Below are 19,658 nucleotides of genomic sequence, written 5' to 3'. Positions count from 1 at the left end.
GTCTTATGCTGTAATAAATCTGTTAATCTTCAAGGTGCCACAAGGCACTCTGTTGTTCCTTGATATGACAGTTAGTGTGTTCTAAAGGAGGAATGTTAGCATCTTATCTAACAGGCTAAAAATGGCTGTGATTGCTGAAGTTCATTATTTGCTTGCTTGCTTGCTTGCTTGCTTGCTTGCTTTCTTGGATTTGTATAGCGCCCAACTGGTAAGCGCCTCGGAGTGGTTTACAATCATAAAAATAAAATGGCAGCAACAAAATAATCACGAATAAAATAATCATAATTCAGTAAAGTGTTGAAATAATACAATATTAAACATTAAAAAATTAAAAACACAAGTATATGCTCTATTAAATACATAAAGTAAACTGACATATGTTTAAATATTCAGCAATCTGTTCACATGAGTAGCACAAGAGATACATGTTAAAATCTCACCATTTCTGTGTTTTGAAAAAGGGCTAATAATTATAGTAATCAGTAACAATGGTCATGATAAATTATTGTAATGATTTCCTTTCAAACTGTTATAAAATGAAGATAGTTGCAGTTGAACTAGTATGTACTCTTGCTTTTAGACTTCATTTCCTATTGTGGGAGATACTTACCTACAATATGCATTTCTCCTGCTCTCTTTTGCAGACACCCCCCAGTTGCTGCACCCTTCGATGCAGCCTGACCTAACAGCCAACGCAGGTGTCTACCGTGGTCCCATGTATGCCTTGCAAGATTCCTCTGACAAGATCCCAATGACCAACTCTCCATTGCTTGACCCACTCCCTAATCTCAAGATCAAAGTGTATAATTCCTCCACAGCATCATCCTCTCCCGGGATGCACGAGGGGGCAGACCTGTTAGGAGCCATGCCCCCAGGCACCTTCCCAGGGGAGAACCTCAGGGATAACCATTTCATGAACCTAAGGAACAAGACCATGGGCTCTCAGCAGCTCCTGACCCTGCCTCGGGAGCCTGGGAATAGTGCCACTGGAACATTCGGCTGCCTGGGAGGAAGGCTCACAATCCCTGGCACAGGTAAATATCAGCATGAAGGGAACATTGTCCTGGCCTGACTACAAGCAGGGACCAATGGGATAAGAGGGAGGTTCAGCTGGAGGAGGGGAGGTTGACCCAGCCATAGTGGTTGAAGATGGAGCTGCAGGACCTTGGACAGCTCTGAGCAGAAACCTTGCTCTGTGGAGGTCTTGGAACACAGCTGAGCCCTTGTGTATTCCCTAGCCCTGACTATCCCTCCCAGGCTCCACCCTCTTTCTGGGGAGTGGAGAGCCTTAAAGGGGCAGTCCTCTGTCCTGAAACCTAGCAGCCTGTTACCTCTCTGCTTGTTCTTGCTGGACTTGTCCAGAAAGGGTTACAACTGACATCAGAACTACATTGCTGGTATAAAGCAAAGGCACCACCTGGGAATCCAGAAGTAGGCCTAGGTCCAGCTGTGCTCCCAAACTGTTAACCTGCATCTTTACGGAGAGCGAGATTCTGTCTAGAACATGGATACTCATTGTCTCCCTCATCATATGCCATGAGCCCCTGTATCTTGTCTGGATTGAATTTCAGTTTATTTGCCCTCATCCAGCCCAGTATTGATCTTAGGCAGTCATTCAAGGATGATGCTTCCTGCTGCCTTGGATATTCACCAGGTTGCAGTTGTTGGGAATGTTTACAATTATTCCAAGGGCTTCCGGGAAAGATGTCTGACTGCTAGACTCATCTGCTGTGCAGTGACGTAGCTCTCTTTACTTGCAGATGGAGTGAATAAGGAAAACCTAATGCACAGTGCTGGAATCAGCTTCTTGGTTTACTTCTGGGCTAAATAGAACCAGAGTTGGTGATAGGGGCGCCTTCCCCAGGCATAATGAGGCCAGGCGCATGCAATGGGCCTCCAAGATCATGTAATATATATTGACAGTTACAGAAACAATGTTAAGAGATGTCATGTTTTCTTCTCTGTTTGGAATAATTAGGCATGGTTTCCATGGCTTTTATAGAGTTTTATAGTATTTTATTGTATGATTATTTATTGCCGATTTGTATACTTCTGTATGTTTTTTTTAATCTTGCACACTGCCTTGAAAGGCTTCTACCCTTAAAGGCAGCCTAAAAATAATTTTAAATAAATACACTTAAATGAATATGGTAATGAAATGGATGAAAAGTGAGATTATGGTCTTGCTTGGAGGCTCTTTGGTTGAGGACAGCTGGCCATGCAGAGTGGGTCCATTACAGTTTCTCATTGGCTCTGTATTAGGCCAGCAGCCTAATACAGTATGGCACATGCAATCTCCAAATGTTGGTTGTGAAAGAGGAGAGAATCAGAGACAGTGGGAGATGTACTACTCTGTTGGGGGTTGTATCTTTTTAAACACTGGAGTATCGGTGTTCTAGGAAGCCCTTTCCTCATTCTTCTCCCACACCCCTGCTCCTTTTCTTCTTAGGGGTGAGTCTGTTGGTGCCACATGGAGCAATTCCTCAAGGGAAATTCTATGAAATGTACCTGATGATCAACAAAGCAGAAAATACTCTGTAAGTAAAGCAAAGAATGTACTGTGTTTTGCATCCTGCCCTGCCTTATCCTGAATGCCATGTAGTGGCTGGGATCCCATTCCCAGCAGGGAATTTTGATTTATTTATTTTTTAACAGCAGCCTCCCCCACCGCCCACGCATGCCGTGTCACAATCTGCTTTTGAAAACCCTGTTTTGTTCAACACAAACACAAGCCCATAGGTTTGGATCCGGACTAAGTGAGTTCCACTTAGGTCCCATTGAAATCAATACAAAGAGTTAGTCAGGAGTAGCATAAACCCCACTGATTTCAGTGGGAACTAAGTGCCGCTAACTTAGCCTGGATCGAACCCAACGCCAACATGGGCAAATATAACTAGTTGCACAGTTCTTTGGATCTCAGCCAGTCTGTTAAATTCTCTCTGCCCCTGCCTGCATTCAACTATCATTACTACCTCTTCTTTACTCCAGTCCAGGGCACTGATAGAGATGTATGAGAATGTTGTTTCTATTCTCAAATCAAGCAAACATGCCCCATTCACAATCCCAAATACAAACAGGAGCATGTTTTTCAATAAAAGTTTACAAATTTGTAATTGTGTTCAGAAACTGTCTTTTTTAAAAAAATCTGCACTTTGAAATGTGTGTTGTTTTTTAAAAAAGCATTTTCACATTTTAGTCAATGGTGGGAAAGTGTGCGCTTTTGAAAAATACAAACAAGCTGAAAAACAGGTCAAAAATGAAAACAGGAGCGAGCCAAAATGAGCTTCAAAGTGATTTTTGGATAATTTAGTCAAGCTTGAAAATTGTTGGTTCTCTCCTCCCTAGGCACAAATCCTGGGCACAGTTACATTGCTTAATATCCTTTTGAAGTCAAAGGAAGGGGTGGGGGAATTGTGGCAGCTGTATGACTTGACTGTTGGACACCTTTATTTAGGCTGCAGTTGTGTGCACAATTAGGTTGCTTAAATCGCTTTGGGTTCAGTGGATGTAACTCTCCTAACTGTATATAGGATTGTGTGTACATAATATTACAGCCTTGGTGTGTTAAGTCTATCACCATAGTCTGCTTGAACATCCTAGTAAAAAAAACATGAGACAAACCCCATACATAGTCATCAGTAGTACTATACAATGCCGCAACATAAATTCATATGAGCACATTCTACAAAAAGAAGGTAGCTATAATATTCCCCTGCCACGCTCCATGTAGCATGCATGATAAGATAAGAGGTATAATAATGAATCATATTATAAAAATGTAGAACTCGACAGATTAGACAATTGAGTGTAGGTCAACAGGAAAACACAAGAAGACAAAACAAAGCAAACTGTTTGCATTTTTGGAAAAGAGCCAGCCCTGTTATGTTGCAGCTTGCTTCAGTCAGCTGGCTGTGAGGGGGAAACTGGTGTCTGAATGATGTGTCACATTTTTTTAAAGTGCTGGCCTTGCCAGAAGAGGGGGACCTTTTGGACTTTGCTTTAGATAGCAAAATATCTTGGACCAGCACTCTTTGGGAAGAGAGGGGACTAGTGTAGATTGCATCAGATAAGGAAAGAGGGGGAGGAGGTAGTAGAACATGCTGGCAGGTCTGACAAGTGTCAGTTCCTAGACTTCCTTAACAAAGGTCAAAGAGAGGTGGAAAGAACTGAAGGTGTGGTTACCATTCTCTCACTTTCTTTTCCAAAAATAGCAGATTTGGATTGCTTCCACTCATTCAGGGCTTTATTTTGCAAAGCTGGCTCTTGTCAGGTTAGCATCAAAACACGGTACCATTTTGCTCAAGTCTGCCCCCCCCCCTTTAGCTAACAATTATCAAAGTATAGGCTAGGGGTCAGTCTGGTCCTCTAAGACATGCTGTTTCACACACACACACACACACACACACACACACACACACAGAGTTGCCAACCTGGAGGCAAAGAGAAGTGTATTTATGGCAACTGAACTTGCTGGCAAGCACTTTAAGCAGGAATTTAGGGAGGCACTAACCCCCTTCTCCTCCACCACCACCACTCCCTTCCATCTTGGAGTATGGCCCTCCAAGAAAGCCAGTTTCTGACACAGGCTATAGAGAGAGCTATTTTTCAGAGGGCCGAGATAACAGATACCATATTCCAGTTCTTTGCCAAGTTTATATTTCTGTGGCAGCACCACTTAGCTGTCTGTTGTACTTGCACCCTCTAGCTTTCCCTCGGAAGGCACACAGACTGTGCTGAGTCCAGTGGTGACCTGCGGGCCCACTGGGCTGCTCTTATGCCACCCGGTCATCCTGACTGTTCCACACTGCGCAGATGTCAGTTCCCCAGACTGGATGTTGCAGCTGAAAACTCATTCCCACCAAGGAAACTGGGAGGTAAGATGAATTAAAGAGGTGGTGGGCTCTCCCACACTGGAGGCATTCAAGATGAAGCTGGACCTGTCAGGGATGCTCTGGCTTGGATTCCTGCACTGAGCAGGGGGTTGGACTCAATGGCCTTGTAGGCCCCTTCCAACCCTACTATTCCATGATTCTAAATGGAGAAGCAGATGGTTATGATGTTGTGGGAATGAATATCAGCAAAGAGGTTGCAGTTCCATTTGTGGAGACGTTATGTAGGTTGTTCTACAATCTGTGGGGCAGGTGAGGTTATACGATTATTTATCCATTATAAAGTATTGTAATATAAAATGGCTCTTTTTTATGTTTATCTTGTTCATCCCTCACAAATAAATAAACTGTTCATTTCTGAAGTTGCTAAATCCCATTATTCAAAATCATGAGCTCTCTCATCAAAATTGTATGAATTGTTGTCTTTTAAAAAAACACCAAAAAACTGCCCCCTTGTTTCTTAGCATTTATAGGGCATATTAGTATGATCATGATCCTAGAAAGTAAGTGTGTGTGTGTGTGTGTGTGTGTGTAACTCTGAAATAAAAGCTAAGAATAGCAGGATTATAGCTACAGCCCATAATGCAGTAATATTAGCATTTTTCAGCAGGGGGCACTGCAGGGCCAAATGTATGCAAAGGAGATGGATCCTGGGAGGTATTACATTGCTGCCCTCTTGTTAATCAGGGTTGTGTGTATGCTGCAGTTCTGCAGAGCTGCAGAAAAGCTGTAGCCTGGAATGCGATATTGGCCACAAAATTCAACTGCCTAGAATCTCTGCTTTCCTATTTTTTTTTAAAAAAAAAAATGCTTTAACCTTTACAAACATTTGTGGAAGGGGGAACATCTGATGAACTCACAGAAACCATAGGATTGCTGAACCTCTTTCAGGGCCTCAGGGCCCTCTATAGCTCTTTGCCCCTCTCAACGAGCAACAAAAGTAGAAAAGATTGTGCAAAATAATTAACAATTAAAGAATTGCAGAATCCATTATGCAAAATGATCTTTAAAACTGAATAATAAATTATGCAAAATAAGAGAAATCATGAACTTGCATAACATGTGCAAGTTGCAAAATTCTTCTTTTCTTACTATGGAATTTTGGTTCACTTGGCACAGTATTTCTTTTTTTCGTTTTCTTTTTTAAAGCTGATTGTGTACATAAATGGAGAGAGTGGCTTTTTAAATGGTGATTCTGACTTAGAACTCGGAACCAGGAAGGAACCTTTCATGTCTTTGCTCTCCCCACCCCACCCATCCTCCTCCTCCAGGAAGTTGTAACTCTGGATGAAGAGACTTTAAACACTCCCTGTTACTGCCAGTTGGAAGCTAAGTGCTGCCACGTTCTGCTAGACCAGCTTGGGACGTATGTCCTTGTGGGAGAGTCCTACTCTAGGTCAGCCATCAAGAGACTCCAGCTTGCCATCTTTGTTCCCACCCTCTGCACCTCTTTGGAATACAATCTCAAAGTATACTGCCTGGAGGACACACCAGATGCCCTGAAGGTAACGTTGCTCTGTTGGACCCTGCAGAGTCTCCTTGCCCTCCTCGTTCCCCTTCCTTGCCCTCCTTTCTATCCACTTGGTAAAACCATTCATTAAATAGCTATGCATTTCTGATGGGAAAACATTCCATTCTGAACAGTCTCCTTGGTCCCAGTAGTTATTTGAAGGGTAATTTAGAATTCAATGTGACTCTGTAGAACAGGGGTCCCCAACCTCTTTGAGCCAGTGGGCACATTTGGGAACCTGAGAAACGGCTTCACAAAATGGCTGCTGTGGGGGACGTGGCTAGTCACATAATGGCTGCCATGGGGGCCTGGCTAGTCAAAAGAGGTGGTGCCCGGGGAGAGAAAGGCTGGGAGGGGGAGGGATATAGCAAGGCAAAGGGCTAAAGGGGAGAGAAGAACATTGTTTCAAGCTCTTTGTTAAAAATAACGTTTTGAAGTGGGGAGGGAGTAGATAGCTTTGCAGGCACCATGTTGGGGACCCCTGCTTCAGAATATATTTCACGGCCCTGAGAAGAAAAATCCCCCAGCTATACTGGGCATCTCCATTCACGTTGACTCACTCACCCCAAAAATGCATAGAAAACTGAGGCACTGCTCCACTCATCTTCAGTTGAGACTTTTTGGTATATACTTCGCCAAAAACCAAATCCACCTTAAGTTGCTTTCTAGGCCAATAGGCTGCTGTGGGTCAGACATGAGGCAGCGATATGTTCAGAATCATGTTTTAATAGTCTTTGCCTTGGCTCAGTCTTTGCCTTGGCTTACTGATCTGTTCACCAGTGGCCAGGCAAGCTTCAAATGCTCTAGCTGCATGGCTATGGCTACTCGTAATATTTCTAGCAGGGTGCAGAAGTTGAGGTGTGGAAGCCCCCAAATTCAACAAAGAAGAGTTGCCAGGTAAAGTTTTCTCTGCTGGCAAGCCTAAGTTTGTGAGTTTGTCCCTCAATATATGATTTGTTGTTGCTCAGTCGTTCAGTCATGTCCGACTCTTCGTGACCCCATGGACCATAGCACGCCAGGCCTTCCTGTCCTCTGCTCTATGCTGGAGTGTGCTGAAGTTCATATTCATTGCATCGGTGATGCTATCTAGCCATCTCATCCTCTGCCGTCCCCTTCTCCTTTTGCCTTCAATCTTTCCCAGCATCAGGGTCTTTTCCAGTGAGTCAATATATGATGCCTGTCTGCATATACTGCAGACAGAGCTTTTGTACCACTCTGAGCTCAGTATTTTTTAATGGAGGCAATTCAGACATTCAGCTGAGAGTCATTAGTCCAGCCCTCTCCAACCTGAAGCCCTCCAGATGTTGTTGGAGTAGAACTCCCATCAGCCCTTGCCAGCATGGCCAATGGTCTGGGATGATGGGAGTTGTAGTTCAAAACATATGGAGGGTGCCGGGTTGGGCAAATTGCATTAGGGATTATTAGGATATTAGGGATTCAGCTGAGATACATCAAGACAGAAGCATGCATGTCTGAATCATCCATGTCTCCTAAAATTCCCGGGAATGCCAGGAGCTTCCATTTACTATATTGCAAGCCCCCTAGATTTGCTGCTGCACATCTCAAAAGAATCCTGTGGCACCTAAAAGACTAAGATATTCATTCTGGCTTGAGCTGGCATAGGCATGGGTCTATTTATGCATATGATAAGGTAGGCTCTCATCTACAAAAATTAACTAATAATAAATGTGTCTGTCTTCAAAACCTTTGTTAGTTTTTTTTATTTATTATTACATTTATATCCCACCTTGCCTCGTGTAAGGAACCCAGGGCAGCTTACATAATCCTCCTCCAATCCATTTTATCCTCACAACAGCCCTGTGAGATAGGTTAGGCTGAGAGCCAGTGACTGACCCAGCGTCACCCAGTGAGCCTCATGACCAAATGAAGACTAGAACCCAGATCTCCCAAGCCCCAGTCCAACACTCCCACTGCTACTCCACCCTGGCTGTTAGGATTCTGTTGTTCTTGGTACAACAAAGGCTAGCTTGCCCATGTACGTAACTCATTTGATTTCTCTGAGCTTGATTTCTGTACACTTGGTGCCTGGCAACTAAATACGTGAACTGTCTCCACTGAAAAGCATTAAGCTCGACGTGGTGTGAAAGCTCTGCTTCTTGGTATCCTAGCTGTGATGGTTCATTCCCACGTGCACGTCATCCCTTGGTACTGCCGTCATCGAATGATGAACCAGCCCTTTTGCGAATCTGCATCTCTAATCACTTAGGACAAATCTTCAGCTAGTAGAAATGCCTTCCCCTCTCTATTTTCTGCATTGGGACTATGTCGATGTACTCCCCACACCTCAGAGAAGCCAGTAAAAACGACTGTGCATGGAAGCTGATTGCACAGTACTTCTTGTCCGACCACCCCATTCACCATAACACCCTTCCCTAACATGGTGGCCCTCCAGATGCTTGGACTACAAGTCCCCAGCCAGCATGGCCAACAATGAGGGGTGGTCCAAAACATCTGGAGGGCTCCAAGTTAGGGGAGGCTGTGCTCTTACTCCATGGCCCAAAGATGTCACGCTGGCGATCAAAGGAGAATGTGGTGTGACTTGGGAAGGAGTCACTCCAGGGAGCCAAACAGCCTGATGCAATGCCTTGAAAAGTGACCCAGAGTTTGGTTTCAATAATAAGTTCCTTCAACCCATTCCTCAGAGACCAGCCCTGTCATTTTCCATGGTGTTCCCAGTGGGGAAAAAGAATCATGTTGCAAGTACTCTGTTCTGTGCCCTGTTGTGAAGTTATAACATAAGGGCGTTTTTTTCATGGTTGCTGCCATGGCAAACACTTTCTCTCTTTCTTGGCTAATTACTGCTAGTGCGGACCACATACTAATGTGGTTCTCCTTTCACTTCTTACCATATGTGAAAGTGAAAATTATAAATGGTTTAATATGTAAGAAGCAGAACTTAACACCTGTCAGTGACCTGAAGGGAAGCGGGAGAAGCTTATTGTGATGTCTTGTACCATCAACGTCATTGGGAAAGAGGGGAGGGGGTTTCTTTGATTATTAAAAAAATCCCCAAAAGCCTTTCAATGACAATAAAATAACAATAACAAACACATTAAAAAGGGTGGGGAAGGAGAAGAAAGAAATGACAATATCCCAGCTTCAGCCCTGGGCAAACTGTCTGAAGGGTAATTTGTCCCCGCAAAGTTCTGCCCATCTTCCTTGACTTTGGGGGGCATAGCAAAGGGATGTGCAAGTCTGGGGCCTCTCCACAACCAGTCACCCATCCACCCACCCACCCCCCAAAAGGCTGGTACTTGTGGTGATTTCTGCACTTCAAAATAATGTTTTGATTCTACACATGAAGACATTGTGGCCCATAAGAGAGCTGAAGGTCAGAAATTCCAACACCTTTGTTATAAGGAAAGAATATTTCATTATTAATCCACCTCACACATGCACACAAATCCTCCCCTCCTATACACAGTCACACAAGCTCATCCACATCACCTGATGAAAGTGCCTAAGAAACAGGCGATACAGTGACTGTTGACATGCAGCCACTTTCCTCAAGCTAAGCAAGAACCAGAGTGGTGTAGTGGTTAGAGTTTTGGACTGCAACTCAGGAGATCTGGGTTCTGGTCCCCACTTGGCCATGAGCTCACTGGGTGACCTACCTCACAGGGTTGTTGTGAGAATAAAATGGAGAGGACGACAACCGTGTCAGCCACCTTGGGTTTCTTGCTAGAAGACAGAAGGCAGAATATGGGGCTAGAACTCTGAACTTCATGGGCTGAGTCTGGAATGTAGCTTAGACTGAAATCCATTGCATGCTTGCCTGAATACAGTGGGAGTTACTTATGCATGGGATTGTGCCCTTAAAGAGCTATCTGGGGCTGCCTGTGTTCAGAGCCCCCCTCAGGTACACATGGATCAGGCTGTGCAACATTGCCCCCCTCCCCTACAGGCACCCTGTAGCCCCTTAAGGGAGGGTCCACTCCATTCCCCTGAAAGGGGCTGTGCATAACTGTGTCCCTTAGCCTGCTAATCTCCTCTGGCTTCAAGCTGCATTGACTGCAAAGCTGTGAACTGGTTAGGAAAGTATGCCCCTAGTGGCTGAAGATGTTAATGAAGGCTTCAACCACATTAATTAAAAGTAATTAACATTTAAAAAAAAAAAAGTAACTGCAAGGTGCACATCCCTAAAGTTCCCCTTAGTAGGCATGCCAAGTTTTGGGTGACTAGGTTTCATGGTTTCAGCACTGTGGTGCAGATGGACAGACAGACACACTCTTTTATTATAGATATGTAAGCTTGTCTTGTAATCAAAGCTGAAATATCAGTGGTTAAAAATCTACTAGAAACTGCCCAGTTGCTCTTGATCTGAAAAGATGTATTGTCAAGTTATTTCCAAAGCCTATCAATAATATTAGTAGCAGTTTGCATGACTAATGAAAGTGACCCATCATTCTTAATGAAGTATAAATCTGCATCTGCCCTTATCCTACAAGAGTGATTAGTTCCAGTGATCAGCACTGAGCTCATGGTTTGGATCTTGCTGCATTGCGTGTGTTAACTGTGATGTCACAGTTGGCATCCAGCTACTTTTTGTAAGCTGAAATAGCTAGAAGAGGACTTCGGAAATTATCCTCCAGAAATTGATTTAGGATATGACGTGCAACATATCGGGAAGGAAGATTTGCACTGCTGCTGCTTACGTTGGAATGATTATTGGCAGAGTGGTGGAGAAAAGAGGAATTAAATTTCCAAGATGTCATTGTGAGGTGTGGCGTGGGGGGGGGGGAGGCACTTAAACAAAAGGCATTGCATTGCAAAAAAAGGGCACAGATGTGCATGGAATTTGCATGTGCTAATTGATAGTAGACATCAAAATGTAGAAATAATGTATACAATTTAAAGAGAAATATAATGCATCTTACCTTAGTGGGGAAGACTGTGGCCAGGTGATTTATGTGCCAGCTCAGTCTGCTGTGCAGGTGCTGGACGTTGATGGGCTACTTCTGGGCACTGCTGCTCTCCCTTCTGGACACGGTCCTTTATCTTTAAACTGGAGTTGGATTGTGCAGTCCTTCAAACAGAGGACTGCCATCTGTAAAGTAGGACACGCAGCCACCCTAGCATTGCAAGGGCTGCAAATTGCTGAGTTGGCTGCGTTGCTTCTGAAAACTAAATGAGGATTTTGCCCGTTTCTTTTTTTCATCTTCAAATGCTGTCATTCCAAAGTAGTTAGGAGAAAAGCCTGCTCTGTGGAGAAGAATATATAACTGAGACAGGCTGAACGACACACAGTGAGATTCTTGGAGTTTATATCTGATTGGTTGACTTGAAGTGTGGCATCAGTCAGTCTCAACCTGCTATGGCATACAAGCTATGAGAGCAGTTGCTCTGGAACGAACTAGCCGTCCATCACAGTCTGTATCTTGCCTACTGATGGTGTCCAGAAAGATGCTCCAGAGAAGTTCACAATCAGACTATGAGGTGCTGCCAGGCATCCAGGCCCAGATGCTAGCAACATCCTGTTCTCACAGAGATAGAGAGGTGCCTTTTGGGGTCGGGGGCTGCACTGGATGTAACGTACACCGGGGAACCCAGGGCTTGAACTGCAAATCGGCCGTGGGCAGGTGACCCATCTGTAAATGCAGAGGGATAGCCTAGTGCAGCCTTCCCCCAACCTGGTGACCTCTGGATGTGTTGGACTACTACCCCCATCATCTCCAGCCAGCAAAGCCAATTGGCCATGGTGGCCAGGGATGTCAGGGGTTGTAGTTCCAGCACATCTGGAGGGCATCAGGTTGGGGAAGGCTGTATAATTTGCAGACTCCTTTGAGTTTTCTCGGGGGGCCTTTGAGGCAGCATGTGCTAATATTGCTTTTCTAACCTGCCCCTTCCCCGGTGTGTTTCCAAAGGAATTGCCAGCATTTGTCCGTTGGTCTCACCCCTTTGGTCCTTTCTTTCCTTTTCTTTTTCCTTGTCCCACAGGAAGTGCTTGAACTGGAAAGGACCCTTGGCGGCTATCTGCTGGAAGAACCCAAGCCCCTCCTGTTTAAGGACAGCTACCACAACTTGCGCCTCTCTGTCCATGATATCCCTCATGCGCTTTGGAGGAGCAAACTCCTGGCCAAATACCAGGTGGGTGGCTGGGTTGCCAGTATCCCAGCGATTGAGGAGGCCCCCATAGGACCAGCATCAGAGTTATGACCCAGCACGGGGGCAATCACTGGTGAGTCCACTGGCCATGTGCAGTGGCTCCCCAGCACCACCATGAAACTTCGTTTTTCCCTGCCTGCCTGCCTGCCTGCCTGGGGCTACAAAAACAGTGGTGGTTTGTTGAGCTCCTGCCAGGCCACAGTAGATGGCCTGGTGGGCTGAACACAGGTGTTGAACACAGGCTGAACACAGGTGGGCTGTGTTCAGCCTGGAGGGTCAGCAGTTGTTCAGGCCTGTTCTATTTCCACATGTTAAAAATGAACATACGTTTCTGATGGGTTGACATCCCGCTGCGCTGACTCTCCTTCTTCTCCTCTCCTTCTAATTTGCTGCAGGAGATCCCTTTCTATCACATCTGGAGTGGCAGTCAGCGGGCGCTGCACTGCACCTTCACACTTGAGAGATACAGCCCAGCTTCCACGGAGCTGACCTGCAAGATCTGCGTTCGGCAAGTGGAAGGGGAAGGGCAGATATTTCAGCTACACATCACGCTTGGAGAGGTGAGCAAAGGGAGCCCAAGGCATAGAAGCCGGCAGGCGGTGTGGTTGGCCGACAGAAGGCAAAGGGCTCTGGATATGTAGCAGGGGTCCTGGTGGCCTCTCTGAGATTTATTCGCTGGAATACATGGGGGGCAATTCCCAGGCTTTGTTTGAGCCGTGACGTGCCCCCAGAACTGGTGGTGGGAGAGAGACGGGCATTTTCATTGATAAAGAGATCACAGTCCTTATTGCCTGCTAGCATCTTTTTCCTGACACTTCCACTGTAGGGATATGTACACTAGGACCCATTATATCATACAGGTAAAGGTAAACCATCCTTCCACCCATCAACTGACTAGATGTGGCTGAATCACAAGTGCATTTGGACATGATTGAATGATGGATGGGTGGGTGGGTGGGTGGGTATCAGTGGCCCTATTTTAAGTTTAGACAGGGAAACCACTGCTTCTGTTGGGCCCCAGAATCTATTTCAGGAGTTGTTATAGAACCTGAACCCCCACTCTAATCTTTTATATCTACCTGTATGATATACTAAGTGTTATTGATGGTTACCTCTGCCCTTGCAGAGTAGCTGGAGAGGAGAATGCCTTTGAGTGTATGCGGAGTGCCTTTTTCTCTCTCACTCCCCAAAGCCAGCCCCATGGGCAGCCTTCCCCAACCTGGTGCCCTCTAGATGTGTTGGACTGCAGCTCCCATCATTCCCAGCCAACATGTGCCCAACACATCTGGAGGGCACCAGCTTGGAGAAGGCTGCCCTTTGTATCTGGGATTGATGTCACCTGTTTGGGCCAGTATCAGTATTATGCTTTCTGCCAAATGTTCCATCTCAGGCTTGCTAAGCAATGACATTGCATAGGCATTGGGGGGTGGGAGGGGACGGCAGTGCCAGGTAATCATGTGAAGCCCCTTTCATATGTGAAAGGGAGTAATATTTGCTCCCTTATGCCTGACAGCCCATTTCTGTGGCCTGTCAGATTATTACAAATTTTGCAAAAATCCAAAATATTTCATCAGAGGAAAGCCTAGGAAGGAAGCAACTTTAGATAAGTTAGTATATTTTTCATAAATTATTCTGAGTATAGAATCTGAGCTCCCTTAAAGGCAAAAGTCCTTTGTGCAATATCTGAAATAAAAATAATAAAAAACAACCAAACGTACATATTCCCCACCCTGCAGATTTAATTCTGCAGTCCTAGATACCTTTTCTGACTCTCCAAGACCCTGCTCAGCCATGCATGGTGATATCTGAAGGCTGTTTCTCTCTGGATTCACTGAAGCAAGAGCATTTGATATCACTATGAAAGTCACTGTTTATTTTTAAGGCATGATATTTACCCTTCACTTTCCTGTTGTTTCTGTTTTCAATCATCCATGCATATTGGATTGCCTAATGCATTTCAGGGAGCACTACCAGATCTGTCTCTTTCTCAAAGTGCCTCTGTCGGCTGGTTTTCACCGATTGTTTTGCAAAAGAATCTAGAAGTCCCATCAGTGTTCTGGGATGGAAATAAACAGATACTGAACTGCAACAAAGGGGATAATAAAGCTAGAAAAGTGAAAGGAAGACTGTTTCCACATGCAATACTCAAATTGCCTCTAAACTTCTCTCTCTCTCTCTCTCTCTCTCTCTCTGGTATTCATCCATCTGTACATTGTTCAAAGGGAACACAAGGCGAAAGAGAGGCATTTGTCATGCCACTGAGCATTCCTGCCAATGTAAGATGTAGATTTGCATTGCAAACAGCACTGAATCAAGATCCTTTTTAAGCCTCATGCATGAAAACACCCAAACAGAAATTCCAAGAGAATGAGAGATTTCCACTACAAAACACTTTTGAGTTTCTGTGGGCCACACGATAAACCGCATTTATCATGCAGTGGCTAGAACTACTGTGACATTGGGTGTCCGATGGAGTTTTATCCCATGAATGCGAAAGATTAGCGCAGATTCACAGGCACATCACGCAAAGCTGCTGCCTAACCCACTTGTGCCCGATGAGCCTGCAGCCCTTTCCTTTGTTTTCCAGAGCTCCCGCTCCTTCGATGCCTTGTGTTCCTACCCTGGCAGCGCCCTGACGACTCAGCTGGGGCCGTACGCCTTTAAGATCCCTCTGTCCATTCGGCAGAAAATCTGCAACAGCCTTGATGCTCCCAACTCCAGAGGAAACGACTGGCGGCTCCTTGCTCAGAAGCTTTCTATGGACCGGTGGGTTTCTGTTTCAGCACTCTCGGCCAGGTCCGATAGGGAAATATACCAGCCAAGGACACTGGTCGCTTTCACTTACTTGTATATTATTTTCATTGTCATTCATTTATTACATTTATAGCCCACCCTTTTTCCTCTTGCGATGAACCCAGGGTGGCTTATGTAGTCCTCCTCTCCATTTCATCCTCATGACAACCCTGTGAGGTAAGTTAGGCTGAGAGTCAGCGACCGGCCCGAAGCACCCAGTGGCCAAGTGCAGACCAGAACCCAGAGCTCCCAAGTCCCAGTCCAATACTCTAACCACTACACCATGCTTATTTATTTTGATATCGATAGACTGCCCACGGCTCTACAGTTTTGGGCAGGCCTCACTGTACACACACACCCTCCAAGTGTCAAGGCCCCCCCCTGCCAGCCTTTCCTTTGGGCAAGTCCAGGTGGGGCAAGAGAGGGCACCTCAGTGCTCCCTCCCCTGCCCAGTCTTTCCCAACATAAAGAGCATTCCCCCACCCCGCCACCTTTCTTGCTCCAAAGCACAAACAGCCAGTGGGGGGCAGGGGACCATCCCCAGCCTTCCTGCCAACTTTCTTGCTGGAGGGACAGGGATTGCTGTACAACTGCCTTGCTGATCCCCGCCCACCTCTCCAACTTAAGCCTCGTTAGTAAGGCTGGCCACTCGTCATGCTTGCCCAGGGCCAGCCCAAGACATTTTGCTGCCTGAGGCGAAGAACAAAATGGCTCCCCCTCCCATTCCACACAGAAAAGCCTTTCTTCAAGACTGAACATCCTTCTTCAACACCACTGATGGGAGAGCATCCTCTGCCACAAGGAGGATGCTAGCTTAGGGGGCATAGGGAAGGCCACGTGGCACCCAATTCTCTCCTCCAGAATCTTGCTGCTGCCTCCCTGCATTTGCCACCTGAGGCAACTGCCTCACTGCGCCTAATGGTAGGACCAGCCCTGCGCTCGCCACTGGCATGACACCACACCATGGCAAGCGGGTTTACTGAAGCCTGAGAATGCCTTTTTGATCAAAATCCTCAAAAGCAGTTAACACTAGGTTCATTTTTTTAAAAAAAGAAAAACCATAAAGAATAATCAGTAAAATGTACTGGAACAAAAACAAGCCATCAAGTGGGAAACATAAGCAACATTAAATACAATCTATCAGCTAAACACTCCCTGTATCAAATGCCTGGTGGAAAAGGAACGTTTTTATTGCCTTACGAAAAACTACAGAAGGGGGCTTCCGGCAGCACTCTCTCGGGAAAGTGCTTTGCAGTGGCACCCATGTTGATTCATGTTCAGGCAAAGGTGCTCAGAGCAGAAATGAAAGTGAAGTTGATTTTATGCCTAAGCAGTTGGTTGCCTTGTCAGTTCCTGAAAAATTGGCGTCTGCTGTGCAGTAGACGGTGCTTCAGGGGAGCATTTAGCAGAGAGATCCAGGAGCAGGCAAGGGCTGTTGAGCCATTGTTAGCAGCCCTTGGGATGGGTTTCACCCAAACAGGAAGAAGATGTCCCAGTGAGGGGTCACCCAAGGACAAGGATGGGATGCAGCGGTGGAAGCTGGTGGCTGGAGAAACATCCTTGCACCCAGTGGCTCCAATGTCAGTGAAGCAGTGAATCTGCTCCAGGCCTCAGTCAGAACTCTGAGTTATCCAAGCTATAAGCTATCCTATACCTTGGGTAGCTCCTTCTGGTTCTGACTGAAACCCAGAGCAGATTCACTGCCCCACTGACATCAGAGCCATCAGCCCCCACTGGGTGCAAGGCTGTTTCTCCAGCCACTACCAGACGGAGGGCTTCCATGCCATGTAGTGTGGGTCACAATGAGTGTCGAGGCCTACACTACCCGCCACTTAAGAATGTGCATCCTCTTACAGTGACAGTGTTCACTGGCTCACTGCACTGAGTGGCTTCCTCACAGATGGTTTGCCCGTGTCATTCACTTTGGTTTAAAGATTTGGCAGTCCTGCCTCATAAAAAGCCAAAGAAACTGGACCATCAAACACACCTGAATTCTGGGGTCCTATGTCAGTAAGTCTCCATCCCCTTTCCTCCAATCACCAGTCGTGCTTTGGTTGTTTCCCAGCTTTTGTGCAGTTTTTCCCCCATTCTAAAAGGTTGAAATGCCTCTCTGAAGGTTTAGTTAATGGCAGAAAGAGCTTTAAACTAAAATATGCTGGGATTTTTTGTATTTTTGGCCCTGCCCCTTTTGCCTTTGTCCCCGCCCACCACTAGAATGCCGACCCCGAAAGCTCTTCCGAAATTGAATTTGGCCCTTGGGCTGAAAGACTTCCTGCACCCCAGTGTTATGGCCTCCTATTTTTGTCCAGTCACCTTTTGCGATAAGCACTGGAGGCCAGTGCCGCCAGATGTGTTTGGACTCCAACTCCCAGCATTCCTGACCATTGGCTATGCCTGCTGGGGCTGATGGGAACATCTGGAGGGCACCAGGTTGGGGAAGGCGGCATTAGGTGATATTGTGGCATCCTTTTCTATTCTCATATGGGTGGGAATTTAATCCGGTTATTTCATCGTAGCTCCCCTCCCCAACATGACATAAGAGAAATCTAATGGGAGAAATTTCCTTAGGAGAAATGGAGATTTTTGCCACCAACAATCTCTCTCTCATTTTCTTTCCTGCACAGGTATCTGAATTTCTTTGCCACCAAAGCCAGCCCAACAGGGGTGATTCTGAACTTGTGGGAAGCCCAGCACCAAGACGATGGGGATCTTAATACTCTGGCCAGTGCCTTGGAAGAGATGGGCAAGAGCGAGATGCTGGTTGTCATGGCAACGGAGGGGGACTGCTGATGCAGCTCTTCAAAAAGACTTCCGGCAGTGGCCAAGTGGAGGAGGGAGTGAGAAAGGGAGAGAAAAAGGAGGGAACCGCCTCTTTGAACTGACGGGGGGGGAAATGATTGCGAAGAAGAAACAGACCCGTAGCTTAACTCCGAAGACATCGACTTGGGTTTCTTCTCCTTCTCACACTCTTCCCTCCTCAAATCACAATCAGCCTTAGAGATCCACATTGCGCAGTTTACAAGCAATCCAAGTGTTAAAAGATTCCTTCCTCCTTCTCACAGCCTTTGGATTAAGGCACAAAAGCAATGTATCATTGCTAGCCGTGACCACAGCCCAAGGAAGCAGAGGCGTGCTCAGCTTCTGCTGCCTCTCATGTGGCTTACGAGGGCTGCTGGAATCTGGGTTGGGGCTTATTTTTTGTTTTGTCTTTGTTTTTATTCTTTTCCTGCCTTTCTCTCTCTTCCCGTTCCCTACCTTTATTTCTCTTATTTCTTCTTTACTGCCATTTATGCTTTGAAGAGTCGAGTACAATCTAGAAAAGACTGCTTAGTCCTGTCAAGAGCTTCGAACAGCTTAAGACACACACACAAAAGGAAAAGGGGAAAAAAAGGAAAACAGTTTCTTAGGAAACGCAAGTAATTTATTATCCAGATCTTTGGATGTATCCTTTTTTAAAAAAATAAATAAGAATCTTTCATGCATGTGAGAGCAAGGGTATCATGGCACGAGAGAGAGAGAGGCCTGATTTGCATGTAACGAGAAGCCACTGTGGGTGGATTTCCCCATGAGGGTTGTTGTCAAGGTGGCAGCCGCCATTTTGTATATTCGGGGCACAGCAGGGGCACACCGTACCTTCTCATTATGTGTGAAACCAGTAAGTGTGGGTTGTTGAGGAGGCTGACAAGTCACCCAGAACCCATGGGCTATTTTAGGTTTGCAGGTGGCTTGTCAACCACCCCAACAACCCACCCTCAACGGGTTTACACCTAACAACAAGCCATGCCCCGAATATTCAAAATGGTGGCTGTGAGGGAAATTCACGTATGGTGGCTTCTCGTTAGGTGTGAACCAGATCAATGAGACAGAGAGAGAGGGAGCATTTTAGTGAGAATTAAAGATCAACTGATGTGGTCCACTGTGGAACTTATTGAGATATATGACCAGAGCCTCGTGAGGATCTTAAAGGGCAAACTCTGTCCTCTCTTTAACATTTTGTTTGAATGTTCTTCTGACTGTAGCAGACTGATTGCCAGAGTGTAGGGACAAGGCTACAAAATCCATTCACAGCAGAACAAACTTCTTTCTGGAAAAGTGGCTAAGGCTGCAATCCTGTTCCCACGTACCTGGCAGTAAGCTCTGTTGAACTCAGTGGGACTTAACTTCTGAGTAGACATGTATATGATTGTGCTCTAAGGGAAATTAATTGGCGCTTTCTTGAATGAGCAATACACTTTGCACTTTTTCCAGTCTCCCTCTGCGAAGGTTAGTGCAGCGCCCAGATATGCCTGACCAAACAGCCATCCATATTTTCTCCCGGTCTCCTCTCTGTTGTGCTTGGA

General features: G+C 45.8%; 1 protein-coding gene across 2 annotated transcripts in view; it reads left to right on the top strand.

Moving 5' to 3' along the window:
• Positions 1–18,799, top strand: part of UNC5B (unc-5 netrin receptor B) — a 210,756-nt gene extending 191,957 nt beyond the window's left edge. For both annotated transcript variants that reach the window (XM_084845531.1, XM_084845530.1), the window contains 8 exons: positions 645–1,034; positions 2,450–2,537; positions 4,706–4,874; positions 6,161–6,394; positions 12,358–12,507; positions 12,921–13,085; positions 15,113–15,291; positions 17,943–18,799. In XM_084845531.1, coding sequence (XP_084701657.1) covers positions 645–1,034; positions 2,450–2,537; positions 4,706–4,874; positions 6,161–6,394; positions 12,358–12,507; positions 12,921–13,085; positions 15,113–15,291; positions 17,943–18,108 — 1,541 coding nt within the window. In that variant the 3' untranslated portion in view covers positions 18,109–18,799. The remainder of the gene's footprint in view (positions 1–644; positions 1,035–2,449; positions 2,538–4,705; positions 4,875–6,160; positions 6,395–12,357; positions 12,508–12,920; positions 13,086–15,112; positions 15,292–17,942) is intronic.
• Positions 18,800–19,658: the final 859 nt, after the last annotated feature.

The sequence above is a fragment of the Heloderma suspectum genome, chromosome 3 (genome assembly GCF_057233095.1).
Source record: "Heloderma suspectum isolate Gila_16-S chromosome 3, 16-S_ref, whole genome shotgun sequence".
Classification (NCBI taxonomy): domain Eukaryota; kingdom Metazoa; phylum Chordata; class Lepidosauria; order Squamata; family Helodermatidae; genus Heloderma; species Heloderma suspectum.
The sequence above is the reverse complement of the archived record's forward strand: the minus strand, read 5'-3'. Positions and strand labels throughout refer to the sequence as shown.